General features: G+C 39.5%; 1 protein-coding gene across 3 annotated transcripts in view; it reads right to left on the bottom strand.

Moving 5' to 3' along the window:
- Nucleotides 1–7452: 7452 nt before the first annotated feature.
- Nucleotides 7453–20847, bottom strand: part of RPE65 (retinoid isomerohydrolase RPE65) — a 32005-nt gene continuing 18610 nt past the window's right edge. For all 3 annotated transcript variants that reach the window (XM_055139782.1, XM_055139780.1, XM_055139783.1), the window contains 5 exons: nt 19740–19869; nt 10989–11103; nt 10785–10879; nt 10568–10679; nt 7453–7604 (listed from right to left, as the gene is read on the bottom strand). In XM_055139782.1, the coding sequence (XP_054995757.1) occupies nt 7453–7604; nt 10568–10679; nt 10785–10879; nt 10989–11103; nt 19740–19869 (604 nt within the window). The remainder of the gene's footprint in view (nt 7605–10567; nt 10680–10784; nt 10880–10988; nt 11104–19739; nt 19870–20847) is intronic.

Below are 20847 nucleotides of genomic sequence, written 5' to 3'. Positions count from 1 at the left end.
AACAAGAACAACCTGGTAGCAGTCACGGTACTGTCACCTGATATGATGTTGTAATAGGATATAATAGGACGTAATAGTCACAATACTGTCACCTGATCCGATGTTGTAATAGGATGGAAGGGAGGAGGAGGAACTGCCGAAAGACTTGGTCCAGATTTTCGCTCTGATTTGTGCTTATTATTTTGGAATTTTCAGTTTATAGATTTTACTTCAAATGACATGTAAATTTTTATTTATTGTCTGGTTGCTCTTCTATGGTTTATGGGAGGAAAATATAATTTTCTCAACCTTGTTCATAAATGATGTATCCATACTTTCAATATTATTGACAATGAGTCATATCAAAGGGCCTGACTACGCTTATCCTGAATGATATGGTCACATAAGCAGCTACACATCAGCTCTACTCATCAGATTTCACACTGTTGCGAGCCATAATGCCCCAAAGTAGAGAGTATGGGGAATATTGTCTGCCATGGAGGCAGGGGGAGGGTGGGAAAGGGGGGATATACCGGGGATATTGGTGGTGGGGAATGTGCACTGGTAGAGGGATGGGTGTTTGATTATTGTGTGATTGTAACCCAAACATGAAAGCTTGTAACTCTCTCATGGTAATTCAATAAAATTTTTTAAAAAAAGAAAAAATTGCTTTATCAGCATACCCTTGATTTACAACTTCATGAAATTTTAGATTAGCTCTACTCATCTATATGTGTGTGTTTCACTGCCTCCACAATAAATTTTTTTAGAAAATAAGATTTCTCATAAATGGGAAAAAAAAGAAACAGAAACATTGTAAGTGAACAATAAATAGTCTAAGTCATGAGAAGTAAGGATTTTGCCTATAGAACTGAGTTTATATGGTGGGCGGGTTGGAAAGGGTCCTTGGAACAATGGCAGAGGGAAATGCGGTCTCTGGGGGTGGGTGTGATGCTAAATAATGTGTGCACGAAAGTATAATTAAAGTTGTAGAAGTCATGGCACTCAATGAAAATGGTGAAAAAGGCAAAACAAAGCCAGAATTGTTAAAACCAGAGGAGGAAATGTGTAAGACTATGTGATGATTTTGTGTATTTCTTTTTTGTTTATTGTTTTAATCAATATTATTATTACATTCTCAGGGTGCTGCTATACCGTACCCACCATCACAGAGTTTGGATCCTTCCACCGTTATCCCAAGATCTCTACCTCTTCCCCCACTCCATCCCCACCCCCACCTCACCTTCGGATCTCAGTTCTCTTAGCTGTATTTCAGTATTGCTTCTATTAGGAATTGCCTAAGACCATCTAGTATTTATCTTTTTCTAACTCACTTACTTTACACTACTCCGTCCAGTTTCATCCATCTACGACAGACTGCGTGACTATCTTTTCTCATAGTTATGTAATAATCCATTGTTAATAACATGATTTTGTTATTCGCCCATCTGTTGTTGGGTACTTGGGTTGTTTCTATGTCTTGGTTATCCTAATAATTCTGCAATCTTAAAGGTGTCTTTTCCTTTTTGTCAGACATCTCATTGGAATTGTGGCCAATGATGGTGAATTCACATACCAGGCAGCTCTGAAAGGGAGCCATTTTGTCAATATATGTAGTCACAGAACCATCCCAATTCTGTTTCTCGTGAACACAGTCTCACGGCACCAAGATGTAACTGATCTCCCACGGGTATGTCACAGGGCTTCCAAAATGCAGTCACAAAGACTTGGTGTGCCAGTCCATGGGATTCCTGTATTCACTCTTCAAAATGCAGCATGCTAATTGTTGCTGAAATTTTTGCCTTGGCATTCACATATTTCTCTAGCGTTTGTTCCTTCAACTGATATATTTATTGCATGCTTTCAGAGTACCCGGCTTTGAGATGGGAGTAGGAGGCAGGGAGTAGAGTAGACATTTCCATTCCTGCCTGAGGCTCAGGCACATCTTTCTTGAGAATGTAGAGTGTACGGCAGTATAAAGTCCTCAGTGGACTTGTTATCAAAAACAGAGTTAATATTTATATTTAGGTCTCTCTTCTTTTTTTTTTATTAGCTCCAGGAACAAAATAGTTTCTAAGTTGGCTTGTTATTTTGACTCTGGCAGAGTGAAATATTTTCTCTACTACTTGGAAAAAGGGAAAACATGGTAGCTATTACATCATCTAAACGATTACATTTAGATTTAAAATATTTGTCCCCTGGTGCCAGAGAGATGTGCAGGATATAAGGTGCTGTCCTTGCAGATCCAGGTTTTATCCTTGGAGCTACAAATGGTCCCTGAAGTCTGCCAGGAGTGATACCTGAGCACAGTGTCCCTAGTAAGCTCTAAGAATTATCGGGTGTGACTCAAAAAGCAAAAAAAAAAAAAATAAAAAGATTAGAAAAGAATTCTTTTCCTTCTGAAAAATGTTTTTTTTTGGTCTCTATGGTGGTTACTATCTAGGATTTAAATCAAGGTAAACTTAGATGCAAAACAAAGCTTTATCACTAGAAAGGTACATAGCCCTTTTGAGATTATTTTTCTTCCACTGGAAAATAAAAACGCAAAGCTTTCAAACCCAACTGTAGGACTTAATATGCAAACCATGTAAATACTTGCAATGGCACATAGAGTGCAGCAAATGGTGGCAATTTCAAGTTCCTGATGTTATTTTTATTTTTGGCACTACACATCATAATTGGTCATCTGTTACATATTTCAGGAGAGACCCTTACTTAATCTTTAAGTGACTCTCTGTGTTATATATATGTATATATGCACATATTTATTTATATATATGCTACTACTTTTATTATTATTCTCTTATTTTTGATTTTGGGGCCATACCCAGCTGTGCTCAGGCTTACTCCTAGGTCTGTGCTCAGGGATCATGGGACCACTCCTCATGGAGCTCAGATCTACATGGGATGCAGAATCATTCCCAAGTAGAATGTGTGCAAGGCAAGCTCTCTTCCCACTGTACTTTCACTCCAGACACTGATAGGTGCTACTCTTATAATCCCCTCATGCTCATCTCCTATTACTATGATAAAAACCAAAATATTTTTTGTTTTTATTGTAGACAGTGGTACTTTTGTTGTTCTTGCTGTTGTTTAGATTTTTTAAAAATGTCTTTAACCCAGTGGTGAGCCATGAGATCCTAGAAAAATAGGTCTTACAGTATGATTTCTTTTAAAAATGAGTCTTCCTCGCAGGGAGAAGATTTTGCAAGAAAGCTGAGAGCCCAGGCTTCCATGATGGCCACAGTTTCCTGTGCAGTGGCACCCAGGATCACTCTGGTCATTGGTTGTTGTTTTGGCAGTGAAAGCTAAGCCATGGTAAATAATAGGAGATAATTTAAATTCTGAGAAAGTTGACTTTTCTTTTTTCTCAAGTCCTAAAAATAAAATTAGAACAGAAGTGATCCTAAAGCATACCTTGATTTCATGAACCATTCAAGGAAGATGATAGAAATGCTAATTTCAGCTTCTGCCCTGGGAGAAGGCGATGGTGCTAAGGCCATCAATGGTACAGTTTTGTTTGGTTTGGTCCACACCAGGTGGTGCTCTAGCATCACCTCTGCTTGGGGAACCAAGTGATGGGTACCAGGGATGACACCCAGGACTCCTTTTTTCCCTCTCTTCTGATACAACCTCTCATCCATTTAAGCAATGCTTTCAGCACACCAGAATCAGTGTGTTTCTGTTCTCTGCTACTTTTATGAATTTTAAGGTCCCTGATTCTACTCAGTTTTTGTATTGTTGACTCTAATTCTACGAGATTCTGGGTATTTTCTTTTGGTCTTCATATCCATCAGTCCCCATTTAATATGCCAGAATTCTATGCAAATCATCAACAAAATCCTCTTTATCATCAATCTTTTCTGTGAACTGTCTCTTTTTTCTGTAACTCTACCTGTGAAGTGTCTTTCCTCTGCTTAAACTGCTTTTCACTAACTCAGCCAATGACATATTAATATAATGACTAATAAGTGAGATGATGAACACAATTCTTGATTCATCTACTATGTCTGCTTGACAACTTATTTATTTATTTATTTATTTACTTATTTATTTTTGCTCTTTGGGTCACACCTGGCAATGCACAGGGGTTACTCCTGGCTCTACACTCAGGAATTACTCCTGGCAGTGGTCAGGGACCATATAGGTTGCTGGGAATTGAACCCAGGTGGGCCGCATGCAAAGCAAATGCCCTACCCACTATGCTATTGCTCTAGCCCCGATAACTTATTTATTTTTAAAAACACTTTGTTTCCACCACATCCACCTTGACTGTGATTTTTTTCTCTCCTATTTTTCTGTACTCTTAAAAATTAAAGCACTGCGATTCTTAGTTGAATCTATGAACAAGTTATTCATAGTTGAGTTTTAGACAGAAAGTTCCAGTACCAATCCCACCACTACTGTCAACTTTCTTCTATTTAGTTTGGATACAGTTTCACAGATGGTATTAAGAAGGATTCTTGTTTCTTCAATATTTTGTAAGAGCTTAGGGAGTAACAGCAGTAAGTCTTGTTTGAACTTTTGAAATAACTCATCTGTACACCCATTTAGACCAGACTTTTGTTCTTGGGGAGATTCTTAATTGCTGTTTCCATTTCCTTGCTTGTAATTGGCCTATTTAGACTTTATAATTCCTCCTTTTCAATTTTAGGAGATTACATGATTTTATAAATCAGTTCATTTCTTCTAGGTTCTACAGTTTAACACTGCTCTTAATTATTAAATTTTTGAGGGTTTCATTATAATTTTTTGTTGTCATTTTGGCTTTGATCTTATTTATTTGGACATTTTATCTTTTTTTCCTTGTGAATCTAGATAAAGGGTTGACCATCTTGTTTATTCTTTTGAAGAACCAGCTCCTGGTTTCATTAGTTCTTTGTAAAACTCTCTTGGCTTCTATATTATTGAGTTATTCTCTAGTTTTCAATATTTTATTACTTCCACTTTTTAGGATCACTTATTGCTTCTTCTCCAGATTTTTGAGATGTTTGCTTAGGTTATTGTTTTGTGTTTTTTCTTCTTTCTTTTTTAATGTTGACCTGCACTGCTATGTGTTTACCCCTTAGTATAGCTTTTTTGGGTCACACCCGGCAATGCACAGGGGTTATTCCTGGCTCATGCACTCAGGAATTACTCCTGGCAGTGCTCAGGGGACCATATGGGATGCTGGGATTCGAACCCGGGTCGGCCTCGTGCAAGGCAAACACCCTACCCGCTGTGCTATCACTCCAGCCCCAACCCCTTAGTATAGCTTTTGCTGTATCCTATGTTTCTGATAGGTTGTGATTTCATTTTTATTAGTTTCAAAGAATATTTTTATTTCTTCATTGATTTTGTCTTTGATCCACTTGTTATTTAGCTGTGCTTTGTTTAGCTTCCAAGTGCTGGAATTTTACCCCTTATTTTTGTGATTAATTTTTGCTTTTATAGCATTGTGAACTGAGAGGGTATGTTGTATGATTTCTATATTTTAAAATTTATGTATGTTGGAATTATGCCCTAGTATGATAGTTATCCTGGAGAATGTTCCATGTGCACTAGAGAACAATGAGCACGTGGCTTTTGGAGAGTGGAGGGCGCTATATATGTCCATTAATCCAAGTTCTTCTAGATCCTCATTTAAGACTCTTAGATCTACTGTCTAGTTGATCTGTCTAGTGGTGAAAGTGAAGTCTCCCACTATTGCCTTTCTGTCAATGTGTGTTATTTATCAATAAGTTATGTTCATTTCTGTCTATACTTGCGTTCTTTAGGTTGAATGCTATTTGGTCTGATATAGGTATGTCTGTCTCAGGTTTTTCTGGGACAAGTTTTCTGTTATTGGCTCATAGCATTGCACTATATGCACTATCGTCCTGTTGTTCATCGATTTGCTTGAGCGGGCACCAGTAATGTCTCCATTGTGAGACTTGTTGTTACTATTTTTGGCATATTGAATTCATCACAGATAGCTTGCCAGGCTCCGCCGTGCAGGTGGGATACTCTCGATAGCTTACCAGGCTCTCCGAGAAGGATGAAAGAATCAAACCTGGGTCATCTGCGATCAAGATTACATTAAAATCCACAGGGGTGGGGCCAGAGAGATAGTATAGGGCAAGGTGCTTGCCTTGCACGTGGCCAATCTGGGTTCAATCTCTGGCATCCTATGCGGTGTCCCCGAGCCTCTTCAGAAGTGATTCCTGAATGCAAAGTCACAAGTAAACTCTGAGCATTGCTGGGTGTGAGCCCAAAACAGACTAAGAAAATTCGCACAGGAAGGGGGGAAACCAGGAAAGTTTGGTGCCTGAATCTTGATTGTGGTTAAGCTTAGAATAATTCTGTACATTCCTACTTTATATTTTCCACTTTTCTGTGACTTTATATTTACATTGAAGAGAATGCTTTTTGTGAGTATTTATGTTTCAATGAACTTGTGCTTCATCCAAACAAAAAGATTAAATGGCTGCATCAAGTCCCCTGGTTAATATGTTGTTTAAACTATTTTTCTTAGACATAATGCTGGTGATCTTGAACATAATCATTTATAATTGCTTTTGAGCATAAACATGTCAGGATTAACATATAGGATAATTTTTTTAGTATTATTTTTAACAAAATGTAACACAAAGGTAAAACAAAACATAAAATCAATAAAATTCATTAATATATGGATATTAATTATTTAATTTATCTCTTATATTATACAATGCTTGAACATAATTAAACAGAAGAGGAAACAAAGTATAACTCCCTATGATAATTCTATGCTCCAATTTTAAGCAGAAATTATATTTGTATATATATTCTGCTTTTTACAAAAAATTATAGTTACCATGATATGTAATTGCTTTGGTGTCACATAAGCTTTTAATAGATATTTTAATCTCTAAAGTGTTAGTTTTTGAGAGCCCTCAGTTGATTATAGATAAATTCCCCACAGTAAAATCAGAAATCATAGTAATTTCCTATATTAAATGGGAATGCTTAAGTTCATAAAGCTTGAAAATCTTTGAGCACTTATATATAATATATATACACAAAATTACATAATTGCTTCTAGATGATACTCACTGATTTGATGTTGGGGTTGACATTTAGTAATTAAACTTTTTTGCCTTGATCCTGCAAATCAGGTTCAGATACAGAGGGATTTGGATTTTAAATGTTAAAAAATAATTGAAGCATATCATTACATAAGATGTATTTTTATATTAAGAATAAATAAGTTTGATAAATTCATGTCAATTTTCTAAATGAAAATTTGTAGATTTCAGTTATAGTCTGTCTCACAGAGAAAGTATGCTGCTCTAGATATGCATTTTAAGAGAGAATTGCTTGCTCAACTACTTCCTGTAAAACATTGCAAAAATTGAATGCATCTACAATTTAAAATCATGTGATACAGCCCCTAAAGTTGAGCAGAATTTGATTGCAGACCTGACTATGCTTTTCTTGGTTTCACCGAGAGAGAATAATCTTGATAGACCATGCTCAGGATTCTTTGAACAGCCCATGGAATGTGACAGGGATATTAATCTCCACTTCAGCCCTGGCAACTTCACTCAGGTCCTTGGCATTCAGAATCAGGAGATAAGCGGGCTTCTGTCCTGCTCCAGGGCTCACCACCACACTCAGAATCACACCTGGTAATCAGAAGGAAATAAGAAAATGTTCAGAGCACAAAGGTAGGACCCATTGAAGTAATTTATATTGTATTTTATGGCAAGTTAAAAAAATCATATGACTTATCAACATTGTTTGGGCTTTTCTATCATGTGGTTGTGTGATTAACTTTTCCTTTCCATTCTCTGGACTATAAGTTACAGGGAATGCTTACGTATCTTGCTCTTTGTTGTATTCCAATTGCTGATCTCAATGATTAGAACATAGAAGGTGGTCATTAAAATGTTTACTAAGTGAATAGATATGCGTTCTTATCTGTAAACTTAAGACTGAATAGCTGTTCTACAAACTATAAAAAGTGTGACCATCAAATAATAAAAATGTGTACTAAAGGACTACGAAAAGCAATAGCGATATTATTGGTTTACTTCCTTCAAGTGAAATGTTAACAAATCTTTGGCTGTTTTGACTGGATATGCTGCATGTGTGAAATTATTGAGCATGAAATGCCTCTATAATTCTTCATTTTTTAATGTCTCTGTTATTTTCTATATTTTTAACCCTAGAGGTTTTAAGCAGCTGGACAATAGCTTAGAAAAAACTGATAATTTAAAAAGGGAGTGCCTGCCACAGAGGTGGGGTGGGGGGAGCAGGGTGGGGATGGTAGGAGGGATGCTGGGACCATTAGTGGTGGAGGGTGGGCACTGGTGGGGGGATGGATGCTCCATCATTTTGTGACTGGAATGCAGGTGCGGAGATTTGTGGGTCTCTGGCTGTACCTCACGGTGATTCACTCGTAAAAAAAAAAGAACAAAAACCTGATGCTTTATAAATGAGTTATTGTGTAGGCTGTACTTCTGGATTCCTTTCTAGTCCTAGCTGAGTATAAAAACCCAAAAGGGGTCTCAATACATTCCCACACTCTCTGATCCGTTAAGTACTTAATTTTCCACCTTAGAAATCTGTGCTATTCCCCATTCATGTACTTTGGATAAGAGAGTAAAAAAAAAAAAATGAAGGAAGTGAAAAATCCAGAGTTTCTGCTTCTGTTTCTTACTTACTCCCTTCCTCATTCAGAACACTCATGAACATTCAGTCATAATACCAGTAAAGCTTTCATTGGATTATAGTTCTAAGTATTTTAAGAAGTAACATTGGTTTGTCCTTTCTTCCCCGCTGGGATCTTAGGTTTATTGAGTTACACCCACAACAGTGCTCCTGAGGCATACCCAATTCCATCCAGCATTCTCTATTTTCTGTGTTTATCTTTAACCTCTCCTATGTGCTCTTCTTCCCCTATCTGATAATCACAAATATCCCCAAATCAGACCCTGTAACCTGAAGGTCAAATCTTCTGAGGGCTCTGGATTTTGCACATATAAACCAAATATTGCTTTTCTGTTTCCTTTCTGTACTTTGCATAGTTTACTTTAGAGCATTGTCCTTTTTGTATAGATACAGGAAAACAGTTAATATTATGCTTCTATAGCATGAGAGTTAATTGACTCTAAATAATATTTACTCCTGTGCATCCATCATATTTAGGATGAGGCTTGACTTAAGCCTCAGTTGCCCTTAGTTTCTAATACTCCTAAAGGGGATTCTCACTGAGGGACAAGGATACAACCAGGGCAAGCCATAAGCTACCCTGGCATTGGAAAGATACAGGTTAAACACTATAAAAAGTATAATAGTTAAGATAACAGTTAGTCATGGAACAAACTCTTACATGACCCATAAAGAAGTGATACATAAGGACCCTTCTGGGGTTAGGAAAGACTAACCTGACCTGTAGTCTGGTCTATGTAGTGAGATGTTCCCAGGAAGAGTCACCCTTTGAGTTTAATATATCTCTTACTGTGTTTATACAAAAGAACTAGAACTATTATTAAGGAACAAATTTAATATGATTGTTTAAATGGATTGCTAGCAAAAGAAAGGAGAAAGCAATATGCCCTTAGATGGAATTTCACTCCACCCTTGGGTGAATCTCTTAGTAGGAATCTAGAGAGTTGGAGCCCCTAGATGAGGTTCTGTCCCTGGGTAGATCTCCTAAAAGAGCTTCCCCTGAAAAAAGGGCTTTACAACTGTTCATTATTTATGATAGTGTTCAGCCACACCTATGGATAATTGGTACCCACCAACCCTTCACGGTTGATTTCTCTATAACTAATGCTGTGAGACTTGAATAAACGGCCACTGATTACCAACAAGCATGGTGGCCCCTGTTCCTTCATCCATCCATTGGCTGACCAATAATCATCTCCGAATGCACCTGGGAGGACCCCCAGGTCACCACAGGATGGTGACCCCCAGAAAATGACGATCTTTAGTAATTTTTCCACATGTCATGAAAAAAAAGATCTCACCACAAATGGAACTTCTTTTGCAAATAAGTTTAAATTCTTTAGTGTGTGTGTGTGTGTGTGTGTGTGTGTGTGTGTTTTGTGTGTGTAGTAGTTGTATTAAGGATCATGTGTGAACATTTGGGAATAGTTGGTATAACTCTTTCGGGGGTGTTGTTTTCTCTTTTGTCTTTACTTTTGTGCCACACCTGGTGATGTTCAAGGGTTACTTCTGCTCTGCACTCAGAAGTCACTCCTGGAGGCTGGAGCAATAGCACAGCGGGTAGGGTGTTTGCCTTGCATGCGACCGACCCGGGTTCGATTCCCAGCATCCCACATGGTCCCCTGAGCACCGCCAGGGGTAATTCCTGAGTGCAGAACCAGGAGTAGCCCTTGTACATCACCGGGTGTGACCCCCCCCCAAAAAAGAAGTCACTCCTGGTAGTGTGTGGGGGATTATATGAGATTCTGAGGATCAAATCCAAGTTGTCCAAGTGGAAGACAAGCTCCCTACCCACTTTGTTATTGCTCTGGTCCCTGTAAGTCTTAACAAATTAATATAGAGAGAGATCTGATAAAAAGAAAAAGAGACCATTTAGACACATTTGCCACTTTAATTACTTGCACATAGCTATTACCATCATCTTCTTCCAAGGCATCTGGGTGAGCAACAAAGATGGGTTCTGATGGGTAGGAGTCGGCCTCTTGCCATACCCAAGTTTCTTTAGTTTTGACATTCAGCTTGCAGAGCTGATTGTAAGAAAGAAAGAAAGAAAGAAAATTAACCCATATATTTTATGGGACTTGTCATATGCTCAACATTATGTTCTAATATCTAGAAGATAGATTCCCTACCCTGTCGGGAACAAAGTGATTCAAGCCAAGTCCGTACGCATACGTATAAGGTTTCCCACCATACGTTCGGTAGTTGATTTGAGGAAACTCAAAGGCTACAAGAACAGAACAACATAGAATAGTTGCTTAGGAAAATTCAGGACGGTTCTGGACACAAGACATTTTGTCCCCTCTCTTAAGAGGTTTTCCTCTAAGAAGTCTCACCTTGGCGAGGCCCAGAGAAGAGAACTTCAGGTTCCAGCCAGATGGTTTCATCACTGCACAGAATTGCAGTGGCTGTTGTGTTGGGAAGTGTCACCAGATTCTTGCCTGTGTTCGCCTAAGAAAGGAGATGGAAATCTCAGTGAGCAGAGAGAAAATTTAAGAAATCATTAATGCGTTAATTCAGAGATTGCAGTCTTGTTTCTTGGGTTCTTTGTTTCTTTAGTGGATGTGAGGGACTGGAGCAATAGCACAGCAGGTAGGGCATTTGCATTGCACATGGCCGACCCCAGTTCAATTCTTCTGTCCCTCTAAGAGAGCCCGGAAAGCTACGGAGAGTATCCCGTCCGCACGCCAGAGCCTGGCAAGCTACCTGTGGCGTATTGGATATGCCAAAAACAGTAATAACAAGTCTCACAATGGAGACATTACTGGTGCCCGCTTGAGCAACTGAATGTTGCTCAAGTGATACAGTGGTACAGTGACGGAGCAGTTGCATAAAGGATCACTGAGGAAGTGATCTCTGTTATTCATTGGTAGGGGATCACGGACAGTCACATACCTCTACAGACTTCAATCTTATCTATCTGCAAAATCAATCTGTTGTCCAGTAACATAGAAGAGTGAAGAGGGTCTCTGGAAAAATATTACTGGTTTCTACAGAACAACAAAAGATTGCCACCTTCTCCCTCAATCCTGGGATCTATTTTAATGTTTAATTCTTTTTTTTTCTTTTTGGGTCACACCTGGCAATGCACAGGGGTTACTCCTGGCTCATGCACTCAGGAATCACTCCTGGCGGTGCTCAGGGGACCATATGGGATGCTGGGAATCGAACCCAGGTCGGCTGCGTGCAAGGCAAATGCCCTACCCACCGTGCTATCGCTCCAGCCCCTAATGTTTAATTCTTTAATACTTAAGATATACATTAATTTTGCTTGAAAAAAATCACTAATACTTTCAAAAAGAAAATAAATATTAGAAAAAGTACTGGATCTAGGTATTTTCTAAGATCATTGTTATCTATCCCTACCCCAAGACTCATAATTTTTCATATTCTTTTAGAAAAGGAATGGAGAAAATGAACTCTTTCTAAGAATATATTCATTTAGTCAGATTTTTTTCCAAGAACTTGAGTGCGTCTTTTAGATTTGACTCTGTGCTATTCATTGGCATATTTCTAAAACTGAAGTTTCTGTATCCAGGAAGCATACAGTTTAGTTTGGGGTCATAAATGCTACATATAATAGTTAAAGAGAAGGAAAGGAGATGACAAGAAGATCCTGATATATAGAAAATGGCTGAGGAAGAGACATGAAGTTAAATGGGGGTCCAAGATGTCTCCAAGATGACTCCAAAGTCTGAACAATGAAAAGTTGGCATCATCATGACAGAGATGAGACTACTGTCAATAGGGAATACTTGTGGGTAGGGAAGATATTAAACTTAATTTTATCTTGCTAAGACTCATCTATTGCACCTCCAAACAAAGACATGGAGTTGGCCACAGCATAAAAAAGCCTTGAGTTAAAAAAAAAAGTTGAAAACTTTTAAAGTTTTGCTTTAAAGTTCATGCAAACGATCTTTACAAATTGAGTGAGTATACAGATTAATGGTAGAATTGAGGACTAAGTTTGGTGCTCTCTAACCTCTACGAGGTCTGCAAGAAGAGGGATGAAAGAGGGCTAGCTGGAGGGGGAGCAAGAGAAGGCAAGGCATTGTTTTCTTAGAAGGTAAATAATAGCATGATGAGTCATCAATGATAAATGGAAGGATAGTGATGAAATATGAGAGGTTGAGAATTGTTAGAATGAAGTCCTTGAGTGGGTCACAGAAGAGGGAAGAGGGAAGAGGGAGGGATGACAGATAATTCCGTCTGAGTACAGATGCCGGTGGGTGGGTCTGGTGGCAGGAGTCTCTGTTCTTTACTGATTTCTTTGATTTGTTTCATTGAATTGGGTAGCAGAGGAGTAAGCTGAGAATGAGTACAGAGGTGGGAGGTGTTAAGAGTTTGAAATGTTTAATTAGGAAAATGGAAAGTAAATGAGATTGGGAATGTAGCAGTAAAATGTATGATATTTTTAAATGAGACAATTAACATGATTGTGTCTTTCAGCACTTAATTTCAGCTTCCAAAGGTGCAATCATTGAGTAGGTGGAGAGCAGGATTTAACAAGGATTGAGATTTCGAACTGTGAGTTCTATAAAATAAAGAGGCAAAAGAAAGAAGACATATATAAAGAAGGGGATAATTATAATTATTAACAGTGGGATTTTATTTGAAAAATAACGGAAAGAAAATCCTTAGGAAAGAGATAGTGAGAAGTTAGTAAATTCAATGAATTGTAGGATCTTGGTACGATCATAAAAGTGCAAGAGGGGGTTGGAGTGGTAGTACAGCAGGCCGGGCATTTGCCAGGCTGACCCTGATTCGGGTCCCAGCATCCCATATGGTCCCCCAAGCACTGCCAGGAGTAATTCCTGATTGCAGAGCCAGGACTAATCCCTGAGCATCACCAGTATGACTCAAAAAGCCAAAAAAAAAAAAAACCAAACACGTGCAAGTGATCTTGAAAGGTAAGAGGTGGTAGTATCACTTGTATCACTTGTCATCCCGTTGTTCATTGATTTGCGTGAGCGGGCACCGGTAACGTCCCTGTCACATGCTAGTGTAGCCCAATGGCGTCTGCTGGCTCCAGGAACACGAAGGTGGTAGTAAGAGTTTGAAATGAATGAAACAGATTACGGATGGAGCACAGTCAAAGGAGATGACAAGTGCAGACTATGCTCCCGAAGAGTGAGCAGCCATGGTCATGAGAAACAGAATCAGTGGAAGATGCCAAGGAACTGAGAAGCCAGGATTTTGGAAGAGTCAGGACTAGATCTAGAGTATGTGACATAGCCCTGAGATACAGGGAATGATGGGTAGTAGATGACTGTAATGGAAGGAGCAACCATGCATATGTGTATATACCGTTTGGCAAGATAATTAGCTGAAATTAAACAGAAAAATTGAAGGTGAGAAGAGGGGATGGAAGGAACAACTGTCTCAAAGTAGCAGAGTGGAATAAAAGGGACATTGCTCTAGCTCCATGACCAGAAGTTCAAGAGCTGTAGAGAAGAAACCACCACCCCTGGAAATTGCTGCAGGACATACCACTGTCTTCAGGAGAGAGGTAGTTTGGTAAAAGAAGAAGGGAACCTTGGGGCTGGAGCAATAGCACAGCGGGGAGGGCGTTTGCCTTGCATACAGCTGACCCTGGTTCAATTCCCAGCACCCCATATGGCCCCGTGAGCACCATCAGGGGTAATTTCTGAGTGCAGAGCCAGGAGTAACCCCTGTGCTTTGCCGGGTGTGACCCAAAGAGAAAAAAAAGAAGGGAACCTTTTCGGTTTGTTTGGGGGGCACACCTGGAGATGCTCAGGGATTACTCATGACTCTGTGCTCAGAAATTATTCCTGGCTGTACTGGGGGTGGGGGCAGAGGACTACATGAGATGCCAGGGATCAAACACAGGTTGGCGGCATGCAAGGCAAATGCTCCACCCACTGTACTATTGTCTGGTGCCAAGAAGGTAACTGTTTGAGATAAGAGCTTCTGTGGTCTTGTACAGTGAGTTACAAGGAACCAATGGAAGATTTTCTATGTGGGATATGATTGGAGGTGAGAAGAAAATAGAGGAATAGATATTATTAAATGCAGCTTAAGGCACTGAATTATGGCACTGCTTAGAAAAAGTGGACCACGTTACACTGGTGAGAATAGTCTACACCAAAAAGATTAGAAACAACCCCTGTGGGAGGGGATGCGGTGAAAACAAACCCTCTTTGGTTAGTGGGGATGTTGTCTGGTTCAGTGTGTATGGAAAAAATTATGGAGACTCATTGAAAAAGTACGAGTAAAACCAGTGGTTCAACTTTTAGACATTTATCCCAAACACAAAAGCATTAATTTGAAAAGATATTTGTGCACCTCTATCTTTGCAGTGCCTACTACAATAACCAGGAAGTGGAAGCAACCCAAGTATCTAACGACATACGAGTGGGTCAAGAACTTGTGAGACACAAACACACTCACACAGAATATTATGAAGAGTAAGAAAAGATGAAATCATTTAGCTCACTGCAATGTGGACGGGACTGGAGAATATCAGATTTAATGAATTAATTCAGAGGGAGAAGAACAAATACCAGATGATCTTACTCATCTGTGAAATATAGAGCGACCAAACAAAGGAAATAGTATTGTAGAATGGCAACCCCCAGTCTTGGATTAAAGAATTTAGTAGCAAATAGCTGCTGATCTTAGTTATTCAGTTCAATTTTCTTACACTTTACAGCAGGTAAAGGAATTTTAAGGCTATGAAGTGAATTGTTTAGGAAAGAAGACAGCTGCAGGAACATCTCTAGAATTCACACACCTGATATCCATATTCATATGGTTTTCTTCTCTTAAAAAATTTATTGGTTGCCCATGCCTGCCTTTCAATGTATTAATCTCTTAGTTTGGCTTTAGACCTTTTGAAGATTACATACCTAGATGTTTAAGTCTCTCCACACCTCTTAATCATCTATTCCACTACTTTAAAAGAAGTCCTAACCATTCAACTTGAAATCAGTGTCCTCTGCTCTTCTGTCCCTTCTCATATCTGTCATTCTTTCAACTATTTCCACCTTCACTTGTTTTGCTTTAATCCTACCCTATTTTCCAAAATAATTGCAAATTCTTTAGCTACATCAATATTCCCAAAGGAGTATGACTGGTCCATTTCCTCAACAACTAAAGCAATTTATCCCTCCCTTATTTCCATGTGGACATTCTAATTATTTTGGAACCATGTTTCTTCTCCCAGTCTACTGCAGTAGGTAATGAGTTCCACAAGAACATGCATATTCTATTGGTATATCCTCTGAACAGTGAGTCTGGAGCTTATAGGTTGTAGAATTTACATCATAACCCTTGCAAGAAAGAAAGGGCAGTGTCTAAGGAGTCATTAGACATTTTTCATCATTACTGAACTTACCCATTTTGTAACTGTAAAGTCTTCAGATATTGATGATTATTCTCTTAGGAAAATACCTCCCTCTGTTAACTATTTTTGAAATATTCAGAGAGGAAGTAGGGAATATTAAGTCATCCTCATAAAGATAACTGAGATTTTTACCATTATTAGCAAAATAAGATTTTACTAAAAGTAATTGTTTCATTAAATCTTTGGTGCAGACACAACAACATAATAGAAATATGCTTCCCGAAGGATAACAAGTAAGAATGTTTAGGGTACTCAGACTCATTTTTCTCCATTATTTCTCTTAGGAGTTCCAGATCCACAAATACTATGTATACTGTATACCACTTATTCCCTAAGCATTAAACACTTCTGTCAGGATAACCAGTGAGTATCTTAAACTCAAAATCTTATCTTTATTCTGCAAATTAGCACAATCTACTCCTGAGTTTCCAACTCAGTTCTTTTCTATCATATACCACTGCAGCTAGGGTGTTTGCCTGGCATGTGGCCTACCAGGGTTCGATTCCTCCATCCCTCTCGGAGAGCCTGGCAAGCTACTGAGAGTATCCCGCCCACATGGCAGAGCCTGGCAAGCTACCCGTGGCGTATTCGATATGCCAAAAACAGTCAAACAAGTCTCACAATGGAGATGTTACTGGTGCCCTCTCGAGCAAATCGATGAACAATGGGACAACAGTGCTACAGTGCTATATTCAACTGTTCACACAAAAATCTGGAAATTCCTCTCTCCTCACATGCAACTGTGTGCAAATACCTGCTAATGTACTTAACTGTTTCTCACCTTTGTGCTTTCCTGTATCTTTAAGTTCCCATTTTTAATATTTAGACATTTGTCCTATTTTATTTAGCCTATTGCATTAGTGCGTTAGCAGAGCATCTAGCTGCTAGACCCTTCACTTTTCAGACTGCCATTATGATACTACTAGAGTTTCGTTTCAAGACACAGATTTGATTACATCACACATGCTCCCTCCACCTATCCAGCTCCCACAACAACACCATCATCCCGTTGATTGTCGAATTTCTTGAGTGGTCTCAGTAACGTCTCCATTCGTCCTAGCCCTGAGATTTTTGAAGCCTCTCTTTACTCATCCTTCCCAACGATGCTGCATTGGAGGCTCTTTCAGGGTCAGGAGAATGAGACTCAGCTTGTTACAGTTTTGGCATATTAATACACCATGGGAACCTTGTGAGGCTCTCCCATGTGGGCAGGATACTCTCGGTAGTTTGCCAGGTTCTCCCAGAGGAGAAGTAGGCTATAAGATATCACAAAGTGGCTGCACACTTGCAGGAGCTTGCTTTTAAGTCTCTGGATGCTAGCCATGGATGGAATTACACGGCGCTAGGGGCAGTCCCTGGGTGTGACCGTCTAGCTACTGGGAAGTGGGAAATCTGGGTGGAGGAGCCTCATGCATGAAGGTACCAGCAGAGGAACCCAGGTGTGTGGGACCTGGGACTGAGACCTCCAAGCCTGCTCGGATCGGGACGGGGCCCCTCCACTCAGATTTCCCACTTCCCAGTAGGTAGGTGGTCACACCCAGGGACTGCCCCCAGCACCGTGTAATCCCATCCACAGCCAGCATTCAGAGACTTAGAAGCAAGCTCCTGGAAGAGAGCAACACAGAGAGTCTCTTGCCTGTGTTCCTGGCTGTCTTCCCCGGGACCCCTCGGAAGGGATGGACTCCAGCTTCCCTCCCCGCCCCAAGCAGAGCTCCCATCAGCCGAAGACCTCCAGAACCTAGCCACATCCATGCTCAAGCCCCATAACAACACACACTTAGAATACTTCTATGGCTCTCTATCATTTATAGAGTTGCCAAAGTTTTACAGAGTCCCAAAGAATATCTTCCCAAGATTTCTTTTCAATCCCTGTGCTCCTATCTCCAAGCTCCTAATCGAGCAGTCCCAGCCTCTACTTTAACCTCGATATTGTTTTGCTTTTCAAATTCTTTTCTGCTTTTGTAGAAGGTTCTAACTATGGTTAATCTTCTAACTATGTCTAATTTAAGACTTGGACAAAATATCTTACATTCCATGTAGTTGCCTTAACCACTTATGCACATATATCACATACAAAAAAGTAGATAAGAGTACATCTTAATGCATCCATGGTGAAAAATGTATTTTTCTTCATTTTCACTTATATTCCAGTTACACTAAGATTCTTTTTTTTTCAGTATTATAATTCCTTTATTTAATATCCTTTATACAAACTCATGTAGGTATATCTCTACAGGCTGTAGCAGAAACAATAACCTCCTCTTCCTGAACTGCAACCTCAATCACTTTTTCCCTTCTTGCTGCTTTCTTGCAGCTGAGGTGGCTGTACTGCTCTGCTACTCAGGTGTGGCAGCGCTACCTGTACTATCTACATAGGCATTGTCTGTAATGTCATCTTGCCATATGAATCTCTGTTGATCTGATGTCCTATACAATGACCCGAGCTTATTAAATATGCTATTAATCTTCTCCCCCACTTAGCATTTTCTGCTATTTGATTGGTTACATCCTATGCAAAGAAGCATTGCAGAAATGATCAATCAGATTACATGTGTCCTGTATGAACGAAGTTTTTTTTCTTTTTCTTTTTGGGTCACACCCAGCAATGCTCAGGGGTTACTCCTGGCCCTGCACTAGGAATTGCTCCTGGCGGTGCCCAGGGGACCATATGGGAATCGAACCCGGTACACTAAGATTCTTGATGCTGCTCTGATCTTCAAAAACTACCATCATTGAGTAAAAGGGAGAAAATGCAAAAAATAAATACTGTTTAATACTCTTGATGGCTTTTATCTTCTAGTAACACTTTCAGAAGATTTGTAGAAAATTTTTAAAAAGTCCTAAATTCCCCGATGAAGACACTTGTTTTCTTTTCTTTGTTTTTGCTTTTTGGGTCACACCCAGTGATGCACAGGGGTTACTCCTGGCTCACACACTCAGGAATTACTTCTGGCGGTGCTCACAGGACCATATGGGATGCTGGGAATCAATCCTGGGTAGTCTGCGTGCAAGGCAAATGCCCTACCTGCTGTGCTATTGCTCCATCCCACAAGGACACTTGTTAATGCTTCATTGCTCTAGAATTCAAATGATAAATTGAATGATGCACACTATTGACAAAGGGTCCTAGGAACCAGCGCTCTAGGCTATTCATTGAGAAAGTATGCAAGGATTTTGTTTGGTTGGTTTTATTTCTTGGGAGACCACACCTGTGGTGCTCAGGACTCCTGGCTCTCTCCTCAGGGGTCAGTCCAGGAGCGGCTCTGAGGACCATATGGGGTGCCTAGAATCGAACCCATTTTGACCATATGGCCAGCACTTTACCCTCTGTATTAATTTCTCCAGCCACTGGAAAGAGTTTTGCATATGTTTAGATTCTGTTGGCTCTGCTACAGAAACTCATGATCACTCATGCTACTTTTCTGAACTGTTTTTCTTGTTTGTAAACTAAAAGGAGCTGAATTTTTTTATTTAAAAAAATTCCTTCTATATCTGAAATTTCAAGTGATTGTGTATAAACATCAAGTAGGGGAACAAATCTCGAAGAAGATGAAACATTCTGGTTATATAAATCAACAGGGCCAACAAAAAATTTACTTTTACATTTCACTTTTCTGCAAGAAAAGGCAGTGATGAGGACTGGGGACAGGGTGTAGGAAAAGTAGATCCTTAGACTTGAGAGGATCCTGAACTTAAAAACCTTGGGTGAAGGGTGGTTTACCTTGTCAATATTCAAAGGAAGCACGTATCTCCTTACTTCCGGTTGGGGAGCCTTTCTGGCATTTTTTTTAACCTCTTCCCAGTTCTCACGTAAATTGGCTAAATATAAGTAATTATAAACAAATTCAAATCTGTGAAGACAAGAGGATACATGTAAGCACAGAGAAGTAGAAATTATTTTAGAGAGACAGTTCATTTCTTTTAAAAGCCTGACTATTCTTTTCTTCACAACCAGAAATTGCTAATGACTCAGGCATGTTCTAGTCATTTCCTCCTGCCCACATGGTGTGGGCAAAAACGAAATTTAAAAATCTGTTCAATGATTACGTTTATTTATCTATTTGGGTCTTGGGGGTTCACCTGGTGGTGCTCAAGACTATTTCCTGTTTTATATTCAGGAATAAACTTGGATTTGAAAAGCGATCAGTAGGATGCAAAGGTAGTGGCTTGATCCCTGTAATACCTGACCCTTTAATTGTCACATTTATAGAACGAAGAACTTTGATACTTCCTGTTTTGTTTCTCTACCTCCACTTCATGTGTCATTAGGGGCTTTTTTTCTTTATTTGTGACTTAGGCATTTTAGGGGGAATGAGAAGGGGTGTGTGTGCTGTGGTTCAAGGCCAGGAACCCACATAGGAAAAACATGTGTTCTACAGTTGAGATAAATTTCCAGTCCCTTAACTAGCATCTGCTGAAGAAAGCATACCTTTCTCCCCACCCCGCCCCCAAGCCTGGATGTTGAACCAGATTTGAACCTTGAACCTTGAACCTGGAGTTCAAGGCCCTATTCAGGGATCTTGATGAGTTACATGAAGCGATGTTTAAAGATGTTTAAATTCACTTTATCAAGTCATAGGAGCCTTTTTACTTTTTTGTTTGTGAGCCACACCCACTAACGCACAGACCTTATTCCTGGTTCTGTCCTTAGAAATCATTCCTGGTGGTATTTGGGGGAGCATGTGGGATCACGAGGATTGAACCAGGATTTGCTTCATACAAGGCAATGCTAAATCCCTGTACTACCTCTCAGCCCCAGATCACAGAACCTTTTATTGTCAGGTTTGTTTCATGGACTTCGTTGACTTTCAATTTGATGTTAGAGTTAG

This window comes from Sorex araneus, chromosome 5 (assembly GCF_027595985.1).
Source record: "Sorex araneus isolate mSorAra2 chromosome 5, mSorAra2.pri, whole genome shotgun sequence".
NCBI classification, from domain to species: Eukaryota; Metazoa; Chordata; class Mammalia; order Eulipotyphla; family Soricidae; genus Sorex; species Sorex araneus.
This window is presented reverse-complemented; position numbering and strand designations above follow the sequence as displayed.